Genomic DNA, 26,353 nt, shown 5'->3' with positions numbered 1-26,353 from the left:
TCCGTTACGGCTGAAATTACGGAGCTGTTTTCAGGCGAAAACAGCTCCTGAATTTCAGACGTAACTGCTCATACTCGCGTTATTCGCAGCGTCCATTACGGACGTAATTGCAGCTGTTTTTCTATGGAGTCTATGGAAAACGGCTCCAATTACGTCCCAAGAAGTGACATGCACTTCTGTGACGCGGGCGTCTTTTTTACGCGCCGTCTTTTGACAGCGGTGTGTAAAACAAATGACCGACGCTTTGGAGCCGTATTTTCGGACGTAATTCTAGGTTAAAACGCCCGATTTACGTCCATAAATAGGTCGTGTGAACCCAGCCTAAGTATAAAACAGCACATAGTGATCTAAAAGGATCCCTATGTGCTGTGGTAATGAATGGAGAGGAGTGCATGATGCTGATTGGTCAGCGTCATACACTCCTCTGTACAACGCCCACTTGGTCTAAAGTAAAAACACGCCCAGTTGGGCATTAAGCAACTCATTAGCATAAATCTAAAATCACTAATAAAGTGGTGAAAACAGATTATTTTATTAAATAAAAAGCACTTCTGTTACCTACATTACAGCGCCGATCTCCTTATGTCTTTAACTTGACTTATTAAATGACTTTTCAATGGCTTTTGTTGTGTGATATCAGAGTCAAGATAAACTTGGCTACATCTGTATAATAACACTTCCAGCACATGAGCCTGTTGAGTCGCAGGCTTGTGGTAAAGCAGCAGCATGCGAGACATGCGCAGATAACACAGCCCGGACGCCCTCGGCCAGCTCCCACTTCGTGTCTGTGTGCTCAGAGATCGCCGATCATTGCTCCACCAGTCCAGCACAGGGACCTGGCACTGAGAGCTCTGCAGACATGGGGGCTCTGCTCAAACTGACCATTATTGGGGTGCTCCTGGCAGCTCTGGGGGAGAGACTTCTGCAGTTCAGGTAAGTAGTTGTTTCTTCTCCTGGTTCAGGACTTCACTTGTGGCTGATGAAGTAATTAATATTCCCAAGTCCTAGAAATGCTGGAGGGGAGGGGGAGGGGAGGGGTGACTGCTATTATGATACATTGTATCTGTTGTGTTGCAGTTTATTAGTATTTATTTTCCTGATTATGTAGCAAAGGCAACTGTGTCTGCAGGTCTTGCACGGTATGCTGGGTCTTATTGTCCCCCATCTTTTCCCCCGCAGCTCCCCATTAAATACTACATAGTGGAGGGAGAATCTAGTGGGAGTTATTATTTTAGTTCCCTTTGTCTAAAGTTCAGAGGAGGGAAAATTCCCCCCTGGAAATCCGCACTGAGGTCACTAATTTCTTTTGCAGATCAGGAAATAGTTTCCTCTCTAATCTCCTGCAGTGTATAGAAAACGCACAGAGGGGCAATGAAAATTTCTGGGGCCCTCGTGTGGCCCCCAAGGGCTGCACAGTATGTTACTGTGTTTGATATTGTTAGTCATTTGCAGCAGGTTAATGGGACAATGTAGAAGCTACGCTGTGGACAGCAGTACAGAGTATTTCAGATGGAGTCTTCTAACGAGGCAAAATAAAGTAATCTGTCCACTCCTATGATGCGAGCAAGGGGATAGGCAAGTCAGTGGTCACAGACTGAAAATGGAAGATGCAGTCTCATAGCAGCACAGAGTATTTCAGCAGATGGGTGTGCTGATTTTGTGGGAGGCAATGACCTGTCCACTTGCATGAGGAGAATTGAGACAAGTGTGAAATCGCAGACCGAGTTGTGGAATGAATACACACTTTTGGCGCAAGTCTCAGCCTGATGCAGGACGATCAAGGCTCCTCTGCCAGTTTGTTACCAATTGTGAAATCTCTGTACTGGCAGCACGTCAACAGGAAGCAGAGTGTTTGCAAAACAAAGATCATACACACCTGCACCAGGAGCTTGCAGTCAGTTTCTGTTCTTCCTCTAAAACAGCCCCCTAACCTAAAAAACACAGTTAGAATATTTAGTGAGCGGGTTGTGTAAATAGGTATTCCGGTCATATGTGCATAAAACTTAATGGGTCTGTAGACTTTTGCATTTTTTTTAATATTTTTTTTTTTTCCTAAAAAAAAAATCAACTTTGTAAATCTCGTCATCCTTAAAAAATCTTCTACCGTTATGTGTTTACAGCTCCTATGCAAACCAATTTGCCTCCATGGTAACTGATTTCAACCAAATAAACCCTTTGTAGTCTGATTCTGCGGAAATGTTTTAAAGGCTATGTACACCTTTTGAAATCCATTTTTTATATATGTATTAGTGTGTTTGGTGCAACTTCCTAACTACATTTTATTAAAAATTATTTTTACTTTTAGAGATACAGCTGCTTTGTATCCTGTATATCGAGTAGCTGTATCGTGCGCTTAGACCTGAATCCGTCAGGCTAGCGGCACTGATGGGTTCAGTGTCAGCGGGTCCTGCGTGTCTCTGACATGATCCACTGGCTATCGATCACATCTAAGTTATGAGCTCTCAGAGACACGCGGGACCCACTGACTCTGAAACCGTCAGTCCCGCTGACCTGACGGATACAGGATTCCGTGCAAGATGCAGCTGCTATTTATAGAGTATTCAAAGCGGCTGTATCTCAAAGCAAAAATATTTTTTAATAAAATGTATTTAGGAAGTTGCACCAATCACACGGATACTGTTTTAATAAAAAAAAAATGCTGAAGGTGTACATAGCCTTTAAGGCCCTTTTCCATGGGCCAATGATCTGGCAAATGAGCGTTCATATGAACGATAAAGCAAATGGCAACGATCAGCCAATGAATGATCAAACGCTTGTTCATCAGCTGATCTGCTCTTTATGCAGCGGTAAATATTATCGTTGTCGGCAGTACATCTCCCTGTGTAAAACTGGCGGATGAGCTGCTGACATGATGGAAATGTACCGATCATTGCTCCTTGTGAAAGGAGCAAACAAGCGCTGATCGAAGCCGCCTCGTTGATCGGCGCGAGTTTTCACGGCCCATAACGGGCTGTTTGATAGGACCTTGACTCTCTCTTGCATCTGTTCCCTGCTTCTTGACAACCTGCAAACTTTAACTTTACTCTAATAACTTGTAGCCTTATAACTTTTGTTGAGTGAAGTGATAGGTTATTTAAAAAGTTTAAGTTACTAAACTTTCAAAAAACTTCTGACATCTCATCGTGACATGTCAGAATTTTGATCGCCAGGGTTTTGAGCCGCTTTGTTACTTCTCGACTTTCATCGGGGCGGTGAACAGTCTCATAAACTTTCTACTGAGCACGTACACCGTTCCGAGAAGAGCCGATCAGAAACGAAGCGTCTCAGCGCTCACCTGAGCGCTTCTACCACTTCATTTTAGAGATTGGTGGGGGGTCTCAGTGCTCGGACCGCCACTGATCAAAACTTCTGACATGTCACTATGACATATCAGACGTTTTTTGAAAGCTTAGTTACACTTTTAACCCCTATCTGCACCACGACGTACTATTGTGTGGTGGTGGTGGGGTGATGTGTGGAGCGGGCTCACTCGCGTACGAAGTGGGTGTTGACGCAACAACTGAGCCAAAATATATTGTCAACCGATACCCGCTCTCCAGTGATTTTTATCCATGTCCAAATCATGCTTTATCGATATATCGGAGAGGAATAACACACAGACGCTGCTAATATGCTCAAAATACTCCTGAGGTTTATTGCCAAACTCAATTACAATAATATCATTCCAAAGGGGTGCGGCCTTGAGGCTGACCAATCAGAGGCAATGTGACAATATTTCAAATTCCGCCAATTACAGGCATAAGATACATTTCAGATACATCATTATAATTCTTCACACATCAGGTTTGCAGGAGCCGTATCTCTCTTAGCAAGAATATAATAGATCGTTCTTTTAAGATGGGAGGGCGTGGGTCCTAGTCACATGCATATGTGAATGTGTCTCCCTCTTCCATCTCGCACTCTCCCCTTTCCTTCTTTCCAAGCTTCACATGGGAACCAAGGTCAAAGATACAAACTTATCTTAAAGGAGCAATGACTTTCTTATTCACTACAAAAGAAACCAGATGGAGACTCCAGGCAAGATGGCCGCTGCGCAAAATGGATTCGTTTAAACATTATTTTAATCACTTTTACAGCTGACACCCGGGACTTTTATCTAGGAACAGCGATTGCGCTGTTCCTGACCATCTAACCCCTTAGATTCTGTGATCAATCACAACCGCAGCATCTAAGTTGTCTAGAGGGGGGAGACCTCCTCTATGCGATCAGGGGTGCCTTGATGGTTGTCAAGGCAGGCCAGGGGCCTGATAAATGACTGTTTTTATTAATCCCCTGTTAAGCCCTGTTTCTGGCACGGCTTAACTAGAGCCTGTAAAACTGACAATATACTGCAATACATTAGTATTGTACCAGTGACCCAATGCTAGATCAGGTCCCCTAGGGGGACTAATAAAATGTGTAAAAATAGGTTTAATAAAGTTGTTAGTAGTGTAAAAAAAACTAAAAATTAAAAGACCAGAATCGCTGATTTTTGGTCACTTCATACCCCACAAAAAATGAAAGAAAAAGTGTTCAAAAAGTCTCATGTAGCCCAAAATGGTTCAATGGAAACTACAGCTCGCCCCGAAAAATATAATTCCTCATACCGCTCAATCGCCAGAAAAATAAAAAAGTTCTGGCTCTCAGAATTTGGCGACAAAACGCACATTTTATTTTGAACACTTAGTTTCTTCCCTGTAAAACATAAAAAAAAAAGTATATAAGTTCGGTATTGCCATAATCTTATTGACCAGTAGAATGACGTTAATATGCCTTTTTTACCTTACGGTGAAAGCCATAAAAACGAAACCCCACAAATTTAGGAATCCGTTTTTTCCCTATTCCACTACAAATCATTATTTTTCCAGTTCCCCAATACATTATATGGTACAATAAATGGAGCTGTGAAAAACTACAGCTCATCCCACAAAAAAAACAAGCCTTCATACGGCTCTATCGACGGAAAAATAAAGAATTTATGGCTTTTGGAAGGTGGGGAGGAGAAAAAGAAAATCCAGAAAATGGCTGTGACTGGAAGGGGTTAAAGATTATTGCCCCAGTGTATTTAACGCGCTAAGGCCCAAGTTAAAGGTTGCTACATCTCTCTGCTTGAGAGAGGGAGAGAGAGCGCGACTACGGAAAAGTGTCAGTAGCGATACATGATTTAACATTAATTGAAATAAATTTGCAACATTTTTGCAACTCTTTATAATAGGGCATCTATAAGGCTTCGTTCACTTCTTCGTCTGGGCGTTCCGTCGGAGCTTTCCGTTAGAACGGGACCCTGACTGAATCAATACCACAGTTGACTGCGCCATTCATTCCGTCAAAACTACTACACCCTCGCGCAACGTTGACAAACGGAAACCATTTGCACAAGATCCGTCACCATTAAAATCAATTTGTTTCAGTCAAGGTTCCGTTTTGACGGAATACTCAGACGGAACGCCAGAACGGAACCCTGACGCAGATGTGAACGAAGCCTAAGATGTACTACTAGTGCAAACTAATGGGTAGCCCTTCCTGGAACTTACAATACTTAAAGGGGTAGTAGCATCTTGTAATGTTATAGAATATCTCTAGGATGAACCATAACATAATGATTGGTGCGGATCTGACCTTTAGGACCCCCACCGATCCTGTAAATGAAGAGACCGATGTCCCTTCAATCATTTCTCCGGCATAGTGACGCTTTAAGGCACCCACTATGCAGGGAACTGCAACACAGCCCCATTTAAGTGAATGGGGCTGTGCTGTAGTTCTCTGCACAGTGGGTGACCAGGAGCTTCGCTATACAGGGAAAATAATATGTAGGTCCTCGTCACTCTAAGGGTCCGTAGGGTCGGCTTATCTCTTGTGGGAACAAAGGATCGGGTATGTTGAAATCCCACGACACCTGCCATTGTCTGAAAGTTGGGTTACCCCCATAAACATCAGAATGTTGTCCGCTTCCACTGAAATCTATCTATGGGCACTTCAACATATGACTGCTGCAATTTACTTAAAGGGCCAATGCAAAGTAACAACCTGACGGAGAATTTGTAAATATTGTGAAAATGGAATAAATTTTTCTCATTATATTCTCTTATTTTAGTCATCGGGCCAACCTCTTCAGGGAGATCGAGCCCGTCGACCTTCCTAATTGCCAGCTCTTGAAAGGGATCGGTATGTAGCATTAAAATTCATGTTGACCTCCTACAGGAACTATTGTTTTATGGCATTTATGAAATGAATGGTTACAAATATATAAAGCTCAATATACAGATGTAGCAGAGCTGAATTTACCTCTTTTAACTATATGGGTTTGCATTGTATGTGCACCTTGATAACCCCTTAAAGGAGGACCCATTTGCAAGAAACTGATTGCTTCGGCTCCAGCAGCTTCCCTGGCGATTGGCGATCTGATAAAGCTGCGGGTGGTCGCACATTTCTTCTGCGGCGGCCACTGCAGGGCAAATGTGGTATTACAAGGCACCCATTCAAATGAATGGCCACCCATAACTTGTACAACTTGATAAATTTGACATTCAGGACTGATATAATGCATAAACAGTTGGATAGCCGCATCTATGCTCTATAATCAGCAAATGTACATTCCAGCATCTTTGTCGTATATCGTAATTACCTTTTTTGCTGTTTTTACTTATTCTTCCGTTTTCTCTCTGTTGCCACCTGGAAACTGTCAACAAGCTGCTGCCTGTCGTTGACAGATTTGACATTCTTATTATGTGTCCCTATAAGTTTTGAGTTTATGAAATACTATTTAGTATTTGAAGTCCTAATGGTGTCCTGCTGTGGATCTGATTAATTCCTAACTACCTGCTGCAGGCCGGAGCACACGGGAATACAAAGTTTGGATTGGAGGTGCAAATATTGGATACTAGGACTATATTTTATTTCCCTTATGCATTTTATTTTAGTTATAGCTTTTTTATAACACCCTGAAGCTTAACTCCTAAGCATTTAGCCATAATAAGAAATGTTGGCGTACCTACTTGTTGATGGTTTCCATCCTAAAATAAAACCTAATGGAGATATATTAATAAAAGCTGGCCTTTATTCTTGGTGATGATTAACCAATGTTAATCAAAGGTGGAGTGTTACCTTAAACAAAATAGACAACCCCTTGTACTACGATCTATAGTGTTTTAACCATCATTAAATTAAAATGTAACTGATGCCTCTTTATTTCATTAATACCGTTGCAGAATATGGCTCTGAAGATATCGAAATTCTTCCGAACGGTCTGGCCTTTATCAGCTCTGTAAGTACACGCAACCAATATATTTTCCGACATATTAAATTCCTTAAAGAGGATGTCTGGTTTAGAAAACCCCATTTCAAAATACACTATTAGGGAGGTAATAGAGGGTGTTTCCACGATCAGGATCCTCATGTATTATCCAGAGAACAGAGGGGCTACAAAGATTGTCTCTCACTCTGGAGGACCTGGCAGGTCCGTGTTTCACATACACAGCCCATTGATTTCAATGGATACTGTGTAATGCTTCATTTCACCTGTGGTGGCGCTGCAGGGGAATTGAGCAGTTGCTGCCAGATTCTTCACAGATTACAGCTGATTGCTGGAGGTCCTAGCCACAGAACATCCTGTCATCAGCTTTTCGACAGCGGATCCTTTAAAGGGCATGTGTTGCTAGCAAAAAATGCATTTTTTTTTTTTTTAGTTAAACAATTAGTGTGTAGGTGATTAAACATTGTTCTAATTTTTTTTATTTTTTTTTCACGAGTCAGGAAATATTATAAATTAGATTCTAATTTATAATATTTCCCAGCACTGGTCACTAGATGGAGCAATTCCCAAAATTGCAGCATTGCATGTGGTAAAGCAACCTCATTGCTTTATGCTGCAAAATTGGAAAAAAATCCCTCGCTCTAGTGAGCTCTCAGAATCCCCCCCCTCCTTTATCCTGGCTAGTGCCGGGAGAAAGGAGGGGATTGAACGGTCTAACCTCCTACACTGTGTGTCGCCATTTTTTGAGCTAACACACAGTGTAGTAGGTTAACATACAGTAGTAAACACACACTAAAACACGAACATACATAGAAATCACTTACCTGCTCCAGTCGCCGCCGCTCCCTCCGGTCCGTCCGCTCCGTCTGCTGCCGCTGCTCCAAGTGCACAAGTCCGGAAGCCGCGACCGGAAGTAGTAATCTTACTGTCCGGCCGCGACTTCCGGTCTACAGGAAAATGGCGCCGGACGGCGCTCAGTTCAACTTGGACTGTGTGGGAGCGGCGCATGCGCCGTTCCCACACAGACGGCGTACACCATAGTGGATGGAATGGGCCCCGTTCGCATTCACTATGGGACTGGAGCTGCTGTATTCCATGTCTGTATGTGTCGTTAATCGACACATACAGAAATGGAAAAAAAAATGGCAGCCCCCATAGGGAAGAAAAAGTAAAAAAAAAAAAAGTAACACACAAATACAAACGTTTTTATAAAACACTAACCTGAAACTGATAGAAAAATTTTTTTTTGGGCGACACTGTTCCTTTAAGGTTTGGTCGGTTTTAGTTCCAGTAATAAAACCTCCTCTATGTTGTATTTCAATGGGATTTTATTCCGACTCTCATCAGACGGGAGAACAGTTAATCCCTGTAAATATCCAATATTCAAGAATGTTTGTATTCCTGTATTGACATGAACTTATGACATTGAATGCGGTTGCTGGTGACTGATCTTCAGTTTGCATCACCGGGCCGTAAGGATCATGGAGGTTTGGTATTTTTCTTAAAGAAACCGTTCCAAGAAATGTTTCTAGAACTGCCCATACGGTAAACAGAAATCAAAGTACCATCATCTGGGTTTCACATGCAGATTTTTATTATGTGTTTTTCTTTCGTTGCAGCCAATGAAAGAAAAATCATACATCGTGCTTTCATTTAAAAAAATGACCTAATGACTGCCCCCTAATTTCCTGCATATTAAATACTAAAGGAATCCCTAATAAATATTGACATCAGGTACAATGGGATCTGTAGTTACATCATCTTAGGCCTCATGCACACGACCGTAAAAACTCCCGTTATTACGGGTCGTAATTACGACCCCTAATAACGGGCTCATAGACTTCTATTGGCGACGGGTGCCTTCCCGTTTTCTTACGGGAAGGTGCCCGTGCCGTTGAAAAAGATAGAACATGTCCTATTTCAGACCGTAATAACGGCACGGACAGTCCATAGAAGTCTATGGAGCTCTCGTAATGACGGGTGGCTACATGTGTGCACCCGTCATTACGGCAGCGTTGCTAAGCGACGTCAGTAAATAGTCACTGTCCAGGGAGCTGAAAGAGTTAACTGATCGGCAGTAACTCTTTCAGCACCCTGGACAGTGACTACCGATCAGTATAAACCTGTAAAAAATAAAAGACGTTCATACTTACCGAGAACTTCCTGCTTCCTCCAGTCCGGTCTCCCGCCCGTTGCCTTGGTGACGCGTCCCTCTCGACATCCGGGCCGACGTCCTGGATGACGTTTCAGGCCATGTGACCGCTGCAGCCAATCACAGGTCAATCACAGGCTGCAGCGGTCACATGGACTGCCGCGTCATCCAGGGATGTCGGGCTGGATGTGAAGAGAGGGACGCGTCACCAAGACAACGGCCGGGTAAGTATGAATTTCTTTAACTTTTATTACAGAAAAGGCTGTCCCTTCTCTCTATCCTGCACTGATAGAGAGAAGGGGCTGCCGATTAGTGCAGTGCTATTTTGCCGCCAAAAACGTGCTCGTAAATACGGGTGGAATACGTGTGACACCGGACCCGTATTTACGCCAGTATTTACGGGTGGGAAAAAATACGGTCGTGTGCATGAGGCCTTTGGCTGTGTTCACACTGAGTTTTTTGCAGGAGGAAAATTCCTCCTGCAAAAACTGCTCCAGTAGGTTTTTGCACAGTGGTTTGACAAAAACTCGTCAAAACACTCGTCAAGGTTTTTTTTTTCCTCTTTCTGACTGATTTGAAATGGGGTTTTGGAGGCGGAAACCGCCTGAAGATGGGTCATGACGCTTCTTTTTACCGCGACGCAGTTTTTTCACTCGCGGTAAAAAAACTCGTCCAACTCCCATTGAAATCAATGGGAGGCATTTTCAGGCAGTTTTTGAGGAGGTTTTTTGGCACAGTTTCCACGTCAAACTCTGTGTGAACAGGGCCTTATACTCCAGTCACATCCAGAGCTGCAGTCAGAATTCTGCCGGCTGCTCCCTGGAATCTCTGAGTTCTGCATTGAGACAAACCCTTGGTGTCTTTACTGAGATCACATCTCACTCTGGTGCAATGCCAGAGTCAGAGAAAATGAGGCCCTGGGCAACAAGTAAAGACGGACCCCCCCCCCCCCCTCTCTGCTTTCAAAATTTTTAGACAACTGCTTTTGTCATTTAAAAAAACAAAAATATAGCACACAAGAAAATGGCGACAGCACCACCTAAGCCACTAAATATAAATAAATATGCATTACTGCTTAATTGATCAAATTGTCTGAGCCCACCTGCCAGGACAAGGCGACCTCTATGAGGTGGGAACCTACGCTGCTCATAAACCCAGAACTGGGACTAAGCCTACATATATATCTGGAGATGGTAGGAACCAGCATTAAATTAATTAAAATCACCCAGGGCAGAATGGGAGGAGTGCAAGATCAAAAATGGAGGCAATCACTAACCCCACATATATGGATCACATAAACAACACACGTTTGTACAGCAGATTCCAACAAAATGAAGCAATAGCGGACGCCTTGGCATGGCAGGTGGGCTCACACAATTTGATCAAAATGTGCGCAAAGAACCTCCCTAGCCTGTTAGCCATAATCATCCACATTAAGGTGGGATTCACACGACCGGGTCGTTCCCGAGCCCGAGTGTCGGCCGGTAAAATCGGCCATTTTGCCCGGCCGGTTTGCATTCAGTTATGCATCCGTGCCGGGCCGGGCAGATTCGGACAGTGACATCAGCGGCAACTTCTGAAGGGGAATCCACATGTGTTCGGGGATTCCGCTTCAGGAGTTTCCCCTGATGTCACTGCCCAGATATGGACAGAGACATCAAGCGCTCTGTCCAGGAGCGGAATCCCCGAAAACACGTGAATTTCGCTCCTTCAAGGAGCTAAAGTGCGGCTAGCACATAGCAGAGCGGGGAGATACCTCCGTGCTCTGCTATAGTGGCGTCGCTGCAGTAGTAGCAGCCGCAGCAGCTGCTGCTACTAGCGGCGCCATCAAAGGTGTCGCCGGGCCAGGGTGCTTTTCAAGCAGGGGAAGGGAGCCAGCGCAGCGCTCCCTCCACCTGCTGTACACCCCGGCCCTGCCACACAGTGTACAGAGATGCCATTCGTCAGAATGGCATCAACTCCTCCTCCTCACATGCACTCTGCGCTATGAGGAGGAGGAGATAGAGCGCAGGCTCCGGAAAACCCGGCCATCACTCGGGACACATCCCGGTGATGGCCGTGTATTACCCGTCCCCATAGACTTCTATGGGAGCCGGGCGGCCGGGTACCCGGGCGAAGATAGAGCATGTCCTATTTTTTGACGGCCGGTTTTGCCGGCCGTCAAAAAATCGGTCGTGTGAATAGCCCCGTTAGGGGTCTATTATTCCTAATGCAGCCGGGTGCCAGCCGATTTATGAACGGCCGGCACCCGGCCGGGAAACCCTGCCGTGTGAATGAGGCCTAAAAGAAAAAAAATGCTGGAAATAGATCGCTCTGTGTGTAATGAATCTATATTATGAGATTCACTGGGTGGATACCAATGGGAATTTATTTTTGTTACAACGTAACCTTCAATATAAGATTGGTTTCACTCTTCAGCAATTTATAATAATGATACAGTTGTCTCTATACAAATAATTCACTAGTACTTGCGCACTTTACATTGACACGTAAAAGAAAATAATAGGTTCGCATAGTGCAAGGATGTGTTATAAAGTTTTAATGGTTAATACCATCACACTCTAATATTTTTATTTTAGTCAAAACATTTTTATTTTGAGTTTTATATATATTTTCTGTCGTATTTTGATTTCCAAGTTGGGACAGGTAAACCCTCCTGTCAAACTAGCACAATACATCAGCCAAGGGAAAACCACTGGGATTTATCTACCATTGAACAGTGAACAATAGAATATAGGAGTTTAACTTTTTGAATTACTGAAATAATTTTTTTTTGATGATATTCTAATTCATTGAGAAGTACTAGTGTGTGTAAAAAATAAATAAAATATATATATATATATATATATATATATATATATATATATCACACATACATATGTCCGTTTATTTCCAAATACTGCCAGACGATGCCAAATAATACTTTCGTACAGTTCCCGCACAGTACTGCTATTTAGTGTCCAAATAATATGGCCATACAATGCTAAATAATACCTCAATATAGTATCCAAATAATGCTGCCATATGCTTCATCAAGCTCTACTCTCTGGTTGCTCTTGGGGGTCCCCCAGGAAGCGGGGACCCAAGCATTATCGGAGAGGTAGTTACATAGGTTGAAAACAGACCCAGGTCCATTAAGATCAACCTTTCTCATCAATTATGCGTCATTCATTGCTAGAGGCGTCTTTTTTCCAAGCTGAACAAACCTGATACTTTTAGCCTCCCATTTAATAATCTAGTCACCCTCTCCAGCTCTCCTTTATCCTTGGAGCCCAAAACGTAATCACATATTCGAGATGTGGTCTTATAAGGGATTTATAAAGGGGTAATATTACACTGGGATCACAGGTTTTTATCTCTTTTTTTTTTTTTTTTTTTTTTTTTTTTTTTTTTTTTTTTTATATACCCTAAAATCTTATTTGCTTTTGCAGCTGCTGCTTGGCATTGAGTACTGTTAATTTTTCTTTTTTACATATGAAGCTCTGGATGTGACAGGAGTATTTTACAGGACGTAGCTCAAGATCAGCACAAGTAAAGCAAAATTTTTACAAGAGAGCTATGATATAACACTAAGCAGCTGTTGAGTTTGTTGTTGGTTCTTCACGGATAACTCTGTGAATGGAGAATTCCAACAACGTGCAGTCAGGAATTTGTAATATGCCGACCGCAATGGCCAAAGACAAAGAATGTTGAAATGTTCCTGTTTTCAGTACCAAGAGGATCAAGTCTTGAATACATGGCGTTCGATGAGCTTTCTTTAGAGAACAGAGGTGCCACACATCATTGGCTGGCACCTGACATGAGGGCAGATTAATATAATGATTGGATTTGGGATACTTTCAAAATTCAGCAAAAAAGACAATTTTTTGCTGTAATTTACAGCAGGATAAAAAAAACGTTTGATAGATGTAAGTCCCACCTATCTCAAGAACGGAGGTCCCCTGACTGCGTCCTACCTGCTGTGGCCGCTGGCTGCCACATCCAGATGGAGAACAAATGAAGAGGTGGTTGTTTAGGAATGGAGCAAGCTCGGCTGTTTCTGTAACTCCAATGTATTTCTATAGGAGCTACGCAAACATCGTAGCACAGCGAGCTCAGCTGTTTCCGTAATCCCGGCCACCACTCCATCCGTTTCCCCGGTTGGATGATGCAGCCCGTTTAGGGGACCTGCATCATGTGGATATACCATAAATCTCAAAGATGGGAATACTCCTATAACAATCCCTCCTTTATATATAGAAGATGTGGTGCAGCCAGCAATGTTGTGTGTGACAGCAGATTTTGGGACGTTCTCCTCCTCCTCCTCCTTCTCTTTGCTGGTTTCTGTAAAACATGTTTGTGTGGGCGGAGTCTTCCTGGTTTGATGACAGAGCCATACTCTGAGCCAATCAGATGTCTCCCCATCATGCTGCTCTACCAACTTGCTATTTCACTAAAACCCTGAATCTGAACCTGCAGCTGCATCCCCCTCCTCCCCCTCTAGCATTTACAGTTTTACACTAGATGTATTTTTGGGTGACTGAGAAGGTTTTTGAGCATTTTAAGCGACCCTGCAGGCAGGGTAAGGGAATTATAGGTTGATGGGAGGTGAGAAAGATGCCACTTCTCCCTACTAAGATTTCTTAAATGAACTTCTGATTTATATAAAAATAGTATATTCATTAGAAATGTCATTCGGGTCCCATCAGTGAGGTCAGTCCAGTAATTGGGACCTCCACCAATGTTGAGAATGAACAGGTCCTGGCACTGATGTTTAACAGAGATGAATGCATGACCCAAATAGCTGGACTCCACTGATCTGACCCATGGGAATACCTCTTTAATTAATTTAAATATTGCCTCTTAGGGTATGTTCACACAGGCTAATTTTTTCAGCTGTTTTTCGGGCTGTAAACTTCACGAAAAATGGCTGAATAATCGTAAGAAGGATAAATGAATGAAGAGAAAGAAGGCTGGCACTGCCCTGATTCAGGCACAATACAATCTCTGCATAAAGATCCTTACTGGCTTAAACACGTGGAGTCAGCTGTCAAGTTGTTGCCCACGGGATGCTCATCGATTGCAAGCCGCACGTAGAAAACTTGATGTAGAAATTCGAGGCGCTCACCGTTGGTGGCAATAAAGAGGTTTATTGAAAGTGATCTCTGTCTGTCTGATGTGGAAAAGCCTACGACCGATTCGCGCTGCAGGCCTTGAAAAAGTGCTTGCAGTGCGAAACGGTTGTAGGCTTTTCCACATCAGACAGACAGAGATCACTTTCAATAGACCTCTTTATTGCCACCAATGGTGAGTGTGTCGAATTTCTACATAATCGTAAGAAGAAAGTCTACAAACATCTGCCCATTGATTTCAATGGGAAATACGGCATTCTGTTCCGACGGGGCGTTATTTTACGCCTCATTTTCAAATAACGGCGCATAAAAAGATGCCCCGTAAGAAGAAGTGCATGTCAGTTCTTGAGCTGTTTTTCATTGACTCTATAGAAAAACCGCTCCAAAAACGGCCGTAAAAAACGCGAGTTGCTTAAAAAAACGGCTGAAAATCAGAGGCTGTTGTCCTTTGAAAACAGCTCAGTTTTTTGTTAAGCGTATGAACGTAGCCGAACATACTAATCCGTTATATGTTCTTTCAGGGTCTGAAATATCCTGGACTCGTGGCCTTTGCGCCGGAAAAGCCTGGAGAAATATTCCTCCTCGATCTGAACGATGAGAAGCTTCGTCCATCCTCTCTGCGGATCAGTAAAGGATTTGACTTGTCAACGTTTAACCCTCATGGAATCAGCACGTACATTGATGAGAAGGGTAAATTTATTCCAGGAGACCCCTATAGACGCAGATTACTGGCAACAATCGCAGGTTTTATTAAAGCAAAATGCATTCACCATTTATATTCCATACACTGCAGCACTTCTAGTAGGGACTTAGAGTACTGTTGGTTCTAACCCTTCTGGTTCATGAATAGAATGCTAGTACTGCAGTGCAGACTGACACTTACATTGGCAGAACATTAGGAAAGGGTATGTCCACTTTTCAGAACCATAATACAGATGATATCTACAGCATCTGATAATTCAGAAAGTCTGATAATTCGTCACTTGTGTTCAATGTGGACTTTCATGAGCGCAGAATAATTGTGAACACAGCACGTTTTTTTATGTGGATTAATTCTACACAGTCAAGTCCCATTATTATGACCACTTCCTACTTTCGAAGTCGGCAGCGCATAGCCCATGAAGGAAGTGATGTGTGGTGGGCCGGTTCGGTGGGTATATGAGGTGTGCGGTCGGCTGTCTGATCACATATCACTCATTGTCATGGGTAAAAGGGGCGATTTATCAGAGTTGTAATAAGGGATGATTATTGGCTTCCGGGCCCAGGGTGGCGGTATTTCTCACACAGCGCAGTTTGTGAACTGTTCTCGTGCTGCTGTGGTGACGGTGTATCGTGAGTGGCCAAATGGTACCATTGGGAATCACCGACAGGGAAACTGCGGAGCACCACGTGCCATTGATGTGAGAGGTGAACGTCGGCTACGAAGGTGCACAAGGGCCGAACAACACTCTCTACAGTGGAGCAGCTAACCGTGAATATCATCCAGGGGGCGACCAGACGTGTGTCTAATACAACAGTTCAGCGAAGCCTACTGTGTATGGGGCTCCGAGCAGACGGATACTCACTGCTCCTATGTAACAAAGGGGCATCGGAAAAAAAGGCTTCATTTTGCCCGGCAGTATCGGAATTGGACCACCGATGATTGGCAAAGGGTTGTCTTCTCCGATGAGTCACGTTTTCTACTTCATGGAACGGATGGACGTTGGCGTGTGAGGCGAGAAACATCAGAGAACAAACACCCGGCAACCATTGCTGGACGAACACAAGCCGGTGGCGGCATTATGGGGGATGTTTTCCTGCCATTCTCTGGGCCACTCATCCATGTGGAAGGCTCTGAACCAATGTGGGTATGAATCCATGGTTGCAGATCACGTCCCTCCCTACACGCTGTTTGTCTTCCCTGGGGCAGATGGAATCTTCCAGCAAGACAATGCGACGCGTCACACGGCTAGAAATGTCCGGCAGTGGTTGGAAGAGCTCGACCAAGACCTCCAAGTACTTCCCTGGCCCCCTAATTACCCAGACTTGAACCCAATTGAGCATCTGTGGGACCTCGATCGTCTTGTTCGCTCTGGACCCTCCCCCGCGCACCCTCCAGCAAATGTGGGATGTTCTGCAGTCAACATGGCCCAGATACCGGAGACAACCGACCAGCACCTTATTGATCACTGCCAACCCGTCTACTGCTGTCCGTGCCGCACACGCCGGTTACTCTGGATATTGGCTGGTGGTCATAATAATGGGACTCGTGTGTGTGTGTATGTATATATATATATATAATGTAAATTGGCATTAAAGGTGAATTGCCCTGGGGCGGCGTATCTCAGGCCTCCGTCTCCAGCTCATGCCGTTGGCTTTTGTTGTGGAACCTGTAGATCCTGTTCCTTCACACAAATAACCAAATCGATTTTTAGATCCGGCAGATAAAGGAAAATAAACTGTGAGGAAGTTTTATTAGCTGTAAGACCAGCACTCCGTCATCTGAGGCAAATAATCAGTGTTCTGCTATGGCCTTGTATCTAAATGTCCTAACCAAGGCAGAGTTTCTTGTTGGTTCCTCTTGACACCATACATACATGCGTTGCCATCTCCGCCCTAAGCTAAGCCCAGTTCTTAATGGGGTTGTCCAAGTTTTTATTTCCACAAACAGCGCCACGTCCATCCTAAGGCTGTTCCTGGTGTTGCAGCTCAGCCCCAGTCAAATGAATGCAATACCAGAGACTGCCTGTGGACAAGAGTGGCGCTGTTACTGGCAAACTGTATTTTCTAATCTCAGACAACCGCTTTAAATCAGGACTATATAGAGGAAATGTATTTTAATCTCTGTCCTGAAATTCTGATAGTCTAGAGGCTTGTAAGATTAGAATCCCTTCTGCAGGCAGAGAGCTGACTTGCACCATGTTTACCAATATTTGAATCCCAAATTATGGGACATTATAAGCCCATCCAAAATTATCCGGAATCGCCCCTTATTGTGCAAATACATGAATAGCTTTGCTGCTTTTGCCACCTGGTTTGTAGGATAGTCTCGTGGAAAAGAAAACTGTTGGCAAGTAGAGATTAAAAGAGATTGGTTATGTGAGATTAAAAGGAGGTCTGATTTGTTTTCTAGGAACTGCGCCACTATAGTCTATAGGATGTATCTGGTATTGCAGAATTCATTAAAATGGAGAGAAACTGCAATACCATGCACAGCCATTGGACAATGGTGTCGCTGTTCTTAGAAAAAAATAGTTGTTTTTTTTTTCTCTAATCTTGAACCACTGCAAATTGCAGTGTGAGAACCTTGCATACAGCAGCCCATATCTCTGCTTCCTGGGCGTCTGTGATTGAAACCAGCTGAACTCCAACCATTTTCACTTTGGTAGGAGGTGCACTTTAAGGCCCTGTTCACACTGAGTTTTTTGCAGACAGAACAAATCTGACTCTTTTTGTGTGGCATCTTTCGCCCGTGGCCATTGAAGCTAATGCAAGGACTGCAGGCAAAAAAAACAGTCAAAAATGCTCAAAAGACGAGCACCGCTGTTTTTTTTCGGCCTCCTTTTTCATTTTCCTGCGAGTGACTAAAAGCCGCATAGGAAAAAAAACAACGCTTGAAATCAATGGGAGATTATTTCGGCCGTTTTTTGGTTCTGATTCGTGGTAGCCGCATCAAAATCGGCGCGAAAAGACTCTGTGTGAACTTACCCAATGATTATGTTGGTCTATGAGATTTGTCTCCCCCTCTGTTTTCAGATGACTCGGTCTATCTCTTCGTGGTGAATCATCCTCATCACAAGTCTACGGTTGAGATATTTAGATTTGCGGAGGAGGAAAATGTTCTTGTGTACCTGAAAACCATCAAACACCCAGCACTGCACAGGTACGAGAATCACTCCGGCGCTCCAGATATTAAAATTATGAATTGTCTGGTTTAGAAAACCCATGTTCTTGCTGTACTAAGACATTTTTTCATAAATAGAGGGGGTCCCCCATTCAAGACCCTCATCTATTATCCAGAGTGAAGAACAGTTACAAAGGGCGTCTCTCTCTCCCTGGAGGACCCGGAACGTCTGTGCATTACATGTACAGGCCATTGATGTCATTGATAACCGTGTAATGCTTTATTTCTCCTGTGGTGGCGCTGCAGGGGAATTCAACACTTACTGCCAGATTACACCCATTCTTAAATTGAATGTCTACCCTTTATAGGGAACAGAAATATTCATTTTTAAATCGTTCTAAAATTCTGTGCTTATTAGTTTCATAATATGGCCCACATTTATTACTGTTTATTTTGAGGGAAACTGCACAGGTTAAAATTGCGCCAGAATTTGCAAGATTTGTCTACTCTGTACATGTACTTTTAGCCTAAATTATAAAAGCTGCTTATCATTCAGACAATTCCAAATACACCAGAATTTTTAAAAGAATTTCCCCTAATTTATTAAGTGCAAAATACTTTAAAAATAACAGGAAAATATTTATACATTTTTTTTTTTTTAATTTTTTTTTTAATGCCGTACTCCAAATCCCCTGCATAGACATAAGCGTAAAATTATAAAACTCTGTCTGCATCCAGCCACCACCAGGGGGAGCTTATCCGTTTACTCTTTATACACTAAACCCAATAACAAACGTTTACGGTAGACTCCCCCTAGTGGTGACTAATGTACGTATACATTATCATGTAACTCCAAGGCTAAAGGGAAGCAGGGGATTTGAAGTTTATCTACAAAGTTCATCATTTTTAAAAAAAAATAATTTGCATCACTATTCGAAATGTTCTTTCGAATCTGGCACCATAATTCCTTAAAGGGTAACTAAACTTTCAGAACACTTCTGACGTGTCATAGTGACATGTCAGAAGTTTTGATCGGTGGGGGTCCGAGCACTGAGACCCCCACCGATCGTTAAAACGAAGCGGCAGAAGCGCTTGGGTGATCGCTGAGCCTCTTGGTTTCTGATCGACTTTTCTCTGAAAGCCGAGCACTTGGTGTGCGGGCCCATAGACTTTCTATTGAGTCCTTACAGCGTTCCAACGGCTTTCCGAGAAAAGCCAATCAGAAAGTAAGCGGCTCAGCACTCGCCCAAGTGGTTCTGCTGCTTTGTTTTAATGATTGGTGGGGGTCTCAGTGCTCGGACCCCCACCAATCAAAACTTCTGACATGTCACTATGACACGTCAGAAGTTTTCTGAAAGTTTAGTTACCCTTTATATAGTGTGTGTGATCGGAGTTTCAGACACAGCAGAACCGTGTTTTACGTTTCACAATATTGAAGGTTATCTGTGGTTTTACCCAGGACTGCGGGTAAATATTGCGAGGTGTACAAAAACCTTAACCGTTTCATGACCGGCCTATTTTGGCTCATAATGAGCAAGCAATTTTTTTTTTTCATTTTGTCCAGATCGCTGTATGGGGGCTTGTTTATTGTGGGATGAGATGTAGTTTTCATTGGTAAATGGGACTTCTTAATGCTTTGGTATACTTTGTAAAAATTAGTAAAACTGTCAGGCAATCCATTAGGCCATGCCTTTGGCACGGCCTATAGGCATATAGCCGTGGCAGGCCTGGGGGGCGTTTACTAGGCTGCCATAGCAACCGATCGGCGGCCCCCGATCGCTATAGATCGCGGCATCTAAGGGTTAAACGTCTGTAATTGTACCCGCCTGTCCTCAGCCAGTTGAGCATTCGCTCCTCCCGGTACGGGACACCGAAGCCGGGCTTAGTCTGATGCACCGTGAAAAGGCAGACGCATCAGTATAAGGCCCCTTAGTGACCCCCGTGAAATGGCGCATTGGCGATTTACTAAAGGGTTAAGGAAAATGTGGAGGAAAAAAGAAGCTTGAGATTGAGAGTAACATTGACTTTTGTGTCTTCCAGTGTCAATGACGTTGTTGCTGTTGGACCTGAGAGCTTTTATGCCACTAATGACTATTACTTCACGGACTTCATCATGAGATATGTAGAATTATTCATCGGATTAACATGGACAAACGTGGTGTATTACAGTCCAGGAGAGGTCAGACAAGTCGCAACTGGATTCTACAGCGCCAATGGGATCGCCATGTCAAGTGATCAAAAGTATCCCTTTATTACTGATCTGTCATCGGTTTTATGTCTTCCTTTCTCTGCTTGGATAAAACAAGACAATGTAATCTAGAGCGCCCCCTATACCAGCAGTTTGGTTGTGTAGTCTTGAGCGCCCCCAATAACTGCAGTCTGGCGGTGTTGTAGTCTGGACCTCCCCCTATAATAGCAGCAGTCTGGCTGTGTAGTCTGGATGCCCCCTATAACAACATTCTGTTTTTTAAACGCGTTTCACCTGTAAAAAAAAAAACGCAATAACTCTGTAAAATACAGTAAATCTGCGTGCACATTTTTTAGGCAGTTTCAATCGTACCACAACCGCAACTGAATACACTCTTAAAGGTCATAGAGAGGATCCCAGCTCAGTCAAAGTGGAGAAATTCTGCTATTCTCCATTCTATGGGACTCATGCCACCCATTCATTTAAATAGGGACCGTGTAATGCCACATTTCTCCAGCAGAGGCTGGCAGCAGCTGCTGGACCTTATGTAAAGAAAGGATTGACAAGATGGTGTGTAGACCATAACACTCTGGCTTTCTGCAGCCGCCACTAGGGGGAGTTTAGGGAATAAATGCAAACTGCTTTATTATTGAGTTTAATGTATAACAATGTGCAATAAGCTCCCCCTAGTGGTGGCTGCAGGAAGCCAGTGTTTTCTGCAAACGCTAGTCCGTCCACAGTCTAGTGTAAATGCTTTCTTTTATTTTATATGTAACGTTGATCTTTAATTTGGCAACCAGAAAATATAATTTGGCTCCAACATTTTTAGATTTAGAAACCAAAGATGCCCAAACCATTTTGTTAATTTTTTTTTTTTCCTGCCTTTTTAAGAAGCCGGGAGGTTGTGCCCGTTACCTTTTTTAAAGGGCTTCATCTATGATGTACAAATTGAGGCTTTTTTTTAAATATATATATGCAGAAATGTTGTTCTCTCAAACACCAGTTAACCGTCATGTTTTTCACCTTGTAGGTACATCTATGTCGCCGACGTCACTGGTCACACGGTTAACGTTTTTGAAAAGCACGCAAACTGGTCTCTGTCTCCAGTAAAGGTAATACAGAGTATGAGGTGGGGTCTTCTCTCTATTTCTGCTTCAGCCACCTCTAGGGGGAGCTCTGTGTATTCATACAGCTTCCCTTGAACTCCATAATCTGTATGCAGTTACCTCCTTAGCTCCCTCTAGTGGTGGCTGCAGACAGCTAGAGTTTTATCACGTCAATGTCTGTTCAGGAGATTTGGAGCTTTGTATCGGAAAAAGGAGCTCTGACCGTTATCAAGATATATTATTTCCTTAATCAGCACAGTATTTTGGACGGTCATCAAAGATGGGCAGAACTGAAGTCAGAAAATTCAGGTGTGATTACATTTAACCTTATCAAATTTCCCTCTATATTACACTCAATGGGTCCAGAAAGCTGAGGTATGAGGAGCTGCTTATTGGGGTCCTCACAGTTAGGAATGTTAGTAAAATGTTGAATGGGAATTCCTGAGTTCTACCATACACCCTCCATACACTAGGTAGGAATATTAGAAATTCTAGTCTGATGCCGTTATCACCCTACACCTCGTCTTATACTCTTGTGCCCTAGTAGGGGCTATGACCACCTATAGAAGGATGTCCTTATGTATGAATGGAGTCATTATTGTTGTTTTCTATGTGATTTCTCTACCAGGTGGTGCAGTTAGAGACCCTTCTAGATAACCTCTCCGTGGACCCAGTTACAGGAGACGTCTGGACAGGAGCACATCCAAATGGCTTTAAATTGGTAAATTACAACACTAAAGATGTTCCTTGGTCAGAGGTCAGTGTATATAAGAATTATTATTATTATTATTATTAATTGAGAATATTATTTATTATTAAATATTATTGTTATTTTATATATTGACAAAACAACAAGGTGGATAAGTAAAAACAAATGTTCAGAAGCCTCCTTAGTCACCATAAAATCCATCTAGTATAAAACTGTACATAGAAAACTAGGAAGAAGGGGATGCGGCTGCAGTATCCCTCCCTCGCTGTGTCTGTGAGACTAATGCTGTGAGAGGGGAGAAGGAGCAACATGGGGAGACACTTAATTGGCTCAGTGAATTCAGCACAGCAGGAAGAACCCATCCACTCAACAAGCGTGGAGAGAAAAAAATGTGCAGTTACAGAAACCATGACGGAAGGAAAAAGACCCAAAATCTTTGGATTACACACAACATTTCTGGCTCCACTACATCTAATATACATCTACAGATTCCTGAGAAGGTATTCTTTTGGAAGTGGTAGTTATGCTGTAATATGGCTGATGGCATTTTCTCCACCTTACAATCAGAGGTGTATAGATATTGCTGCCACCCAGAGCAGTCTCTGCATCACATAGACCTTTTTCACTTTGCCTCCTTCCTCACGCACAGATGCATTCTTGGAATTCGCATTTCCCGAGAATCGTAGTCCCATGAGGCTGGACCATTTTCTCACAAGCTACAGTCCAAACCCGACACAAAACTAATCAACTACTGGTCAACTCGTCAGCCAATGGCAAGCGGCTTGAAGGAAAATAACCCCTCTCTACTTTACATTATAATAGTGACGCGGCCTCCGTACCACTTCAGGACGTCAAACTCCAAAAATTAATACAGACCCTCAAGCTGAGTCCATGCTGGGAGTGCAGAGCTTCTCCGGCTCCTTATCGTGGCATGTTGAAAACTAACTGCCCGTTGGCTCCAACATGAGGGAGTGCCCGTAAGACTTTCAGACGAGACGCTGGCACATGGCTGCTCCTTCAGTGCCCACCCCACAAGTAGTTCGTGCCTTTGCATTTTTTTGGTTCCCATAAGAAAGGGAAGTCTCCTGCGTACAAATTCATAGAAGCGTTATTGCATGCTGAGAGTTGTAGTCTCAACAGCTGAGGACCCACAGGTTGGAGACCACCGGTTTAAATCCTAAATGAAATGACACCTGCTCCTATGATTATGTGAGAATCCACTTCTTGACCCGGAGAGGCTTGGCTGCAGAATGTATTACTATTTTCCTGGTTTTCCATGTTCTGTGCCTTTTTTAACAATTTTTTTTTTTTTTTAATCTATTGCAGATTATCCGCATACAGAACATTCACTCGGATAACCCCATAGTGACCACCGTATATGCCAACAACGGCTCAGTCATACAAGCGTCAACCTGCGCGGTCGTGTATGACAACAAACTTCTCGTGGGTACAGTATTTCACAAAGCCTTGTACTGTCAGTTGTAACAAAGGACTTGGACACTCGAATGCTGCCCCACAGGATGAAGGACCACGTTTGGTCTGGTAGCACCTAATTGGCATTAATATTAAAAGGGGTCGGCCACGCTTGCCAACAGTCTTCTCAAATGCACTGGAGATTGGCAGCCATCTTTCCCTGTGATGTACATGGAGCACTTACCCACTACCAGCACTTCCTCTCCATACTGATGTCACCAGTGGTGTGAAGACAGAGCATTGCTGCCAGCTGCTAATGCTTCTGCTAGATTGGTGTCCACCCAAATTGCCATGATCTAACACAGGGCATCATTGTTTACTTTCAGGCAAATTAAAGGGGTTCTGATATGATGATAATAAATAGGGTGGACACATGTCATGCTGATACTTTGTAGTATAATGTCTGTCAAAAATTGGAGAAATCCTTCAAAAGAAAAACTTTATGTATTTTGTGTCTTGCATTACATAATTCTGCCACTAGGTGGCAGAATATTGTACTACATGTGCCTGTATGAATGTGATGCATGCTGCTCATAAAGACATTTCTTTGTAACAGCACTCCCCGTGGTCCGATGTGGTACTGCAAGCACAATTATCATGCGTTTTAATGTGTAACATTATTACTTTTTCGCCTTCCTTTTATTACCATATCGCTTTCCAATCGCAATGTCTGGATGACAAATACACTTTAACAATTTGTAATAGTTCAAGATCTGCAATTTATTATTTCATTGTGTCTAGCAACAACAAACTGTCTTTCTTAGGCTTCATTCATATCTGCTACAGGGTCCTGTTCAGACTTTCTGTCTGAGCTTTCCGTCGGAACGGGACCCTGACTGACACAAACGGAAACCAAAGGTTTCCATTACCATTGATTTCACACGGATCCGGTGCCAATGGTTTCCGTTTGTCTCAGTTGTGCACCAGACCCGTCGTTTTGACGGCATCAATTGCGTCGTCGACTACACTAAAAGCTCCGACGGAAATGGACCCTGGCGCAGATGTGAACGAAGCCTTAGACTGCATCCAGCAAACCTTATGATTTTATATATTGATGGCTACAATGTGTTTTCCATTGGCGGGCCACTTGTGGGGCAGATTTAATAATCCTGTTGCAGGGCCATTTTGAATGATATTTGGTATTAAAGTGTCTCTCAGGCTACGGTGTCGCTCACGAGTCTAACATCATGGGGTAAATACGATCGTGCCGCATCTTCAATGTTTCCATTAAAAATATGACAACCCCTTGACTCCGGTTTTGCTGTTCTGACACTTTGAATTCTCTGCCCCACATTGTTTAGTTTATTATTGATCGCTTTCAGATGGGACGTTTAAATCATTGGTGTTTTTGATAATTTTGGGCTTTTTGTATCTGGTATTTTGTATCTTTCTAAAAAATGACTTATTTTTCTGTTAACTGAACCAAATTAAGTGACTAGTAATATTTTGGATGAATGGATTTTGAAATAAACTGTGATTGTAATCATCCTGTCTGTCGGTCTCATGTCTCTGTGTCACGTCTCTCTCATTCTCATGTTGCTCTCTCATATGTCTGTCTGTCTCTAAGGCCTTATTTACAAGAACATGTTAAACGGCCGTCCCACGGACCTATATAATTCAATGTGGCTGTTCACACAGCGGTTGTTTCAACGGACCGTGTGAAAATAGGACATGTCCGTTTTTTTCACGCATCCCTCCATAGACTCTCAACTATGGGGGATGCGTGACATCGCGTCCTGCAGTGCTGAGCACGGATGCACCTCGGACGTGAAAAACTGTAGTTTTTCAAGTCCGAGATGCACAGCGCTCGTGTGAATAAGGCCTAATAGACATAATGTAACATGCACATAAGCTGCAGCTCACTGACCTTAAAATGTAATTACTGACAAATCCAATATTTGTTCCCTGCCCCCTGACCGCTCCACGGGCCGCTGCCTTCTGAAAGAATAGTTATATCACGCCCGTTAACAAACAAGACTATTAGACTAGCAACATCTTGGTTTCGCGCCGCACACACGACACTACAGAATGGCAGATAAAGTCCACTGGCTGGGTGTGGCTAATGTGAGATTAATCCCCATCACTCTTGAGTTCTTTTTCTCCATAACAGAATTTGTCCAGGATTCATTCATATTCACAAATAATGACCGATCGGGAGAGATTGCACATACAATGGTTTGATGTACAGAAATCTAAAATGGCTGTGGACGGAGCCTTTATTTATAGGTTCATGCTTTCACTTAACACACATTAACCAATCAGATGATGCCAAGTACATATAGGCCTACACCCAAAAATACTTCCATATAAGGTAATGACTTTCTTTCTAGTATCCATCAGTTTGGAATGCCCGATGATGTCATCTTTACCCTATCTTAGATGATAGGCAATACATTCATTTAAGAGGAGATTAAAAACATATCTCAAACAATATAATGCAGTCATTTTGATAATAATACAATATATAAATCTACAGGTATTAGATTTATTACTCTGACACTAAACATAACTGTCCTATTATAAACACAGCAGTGGGGGA

General features: G+C 43.1%; 1 protein-coding gene across 1 annotated transcript; it reads left to right on the top strand.

Moving 5' to 3' along the window:
• The first annotated feature begins 752 nt into the window (after positions 1–752).
• Positions 753–24,055, top strand: LOC142653051 (serum paraoxonase/arylesterase 2-like). The gene is made up of 9 exons (XM_075828761.1): positions 753–933; positions 6,095–6,165; positions 7,209–7,264; positions 15,037–15,205; positions 18,251–18,377; positions 20,379–20,579; positions 21,557–21,638; positions 22,261–22,389; positions 23,668–24,055. Exons 1-9 carry the CDS (start codon positions 860–862, stop codon positions 23,824–23,826), a joined length of 1,068 nt encoding a protein of 355 aa, XP_075684876.1. The 5' UTR covers positions 753–859; the 3' UTR covers positions 23,827–24,055.
• Positions 24,056–26,353: the final 2,298 nt, after the last annotated feature.

This window comes from Rhinoderma darwinii, chromosome 5 (genome assembly GCF_050947455.1).
Source record: "Rhinoderma darwinii isolate aRhiDar2 chromosome 5, aRhiDar2.hap1, whole genome shotgun sequence".
NCBI lineage: Eukaryota > Metazoa > Chordata > Amphibia > Anura > Rhinodermatidae > Rhinoderma > Rhinoderma darwinii.
Note: the sequence above shows the minus strand (reverse complement) of the source record. Positions and strands in the feature narration are given on the sequence as shown.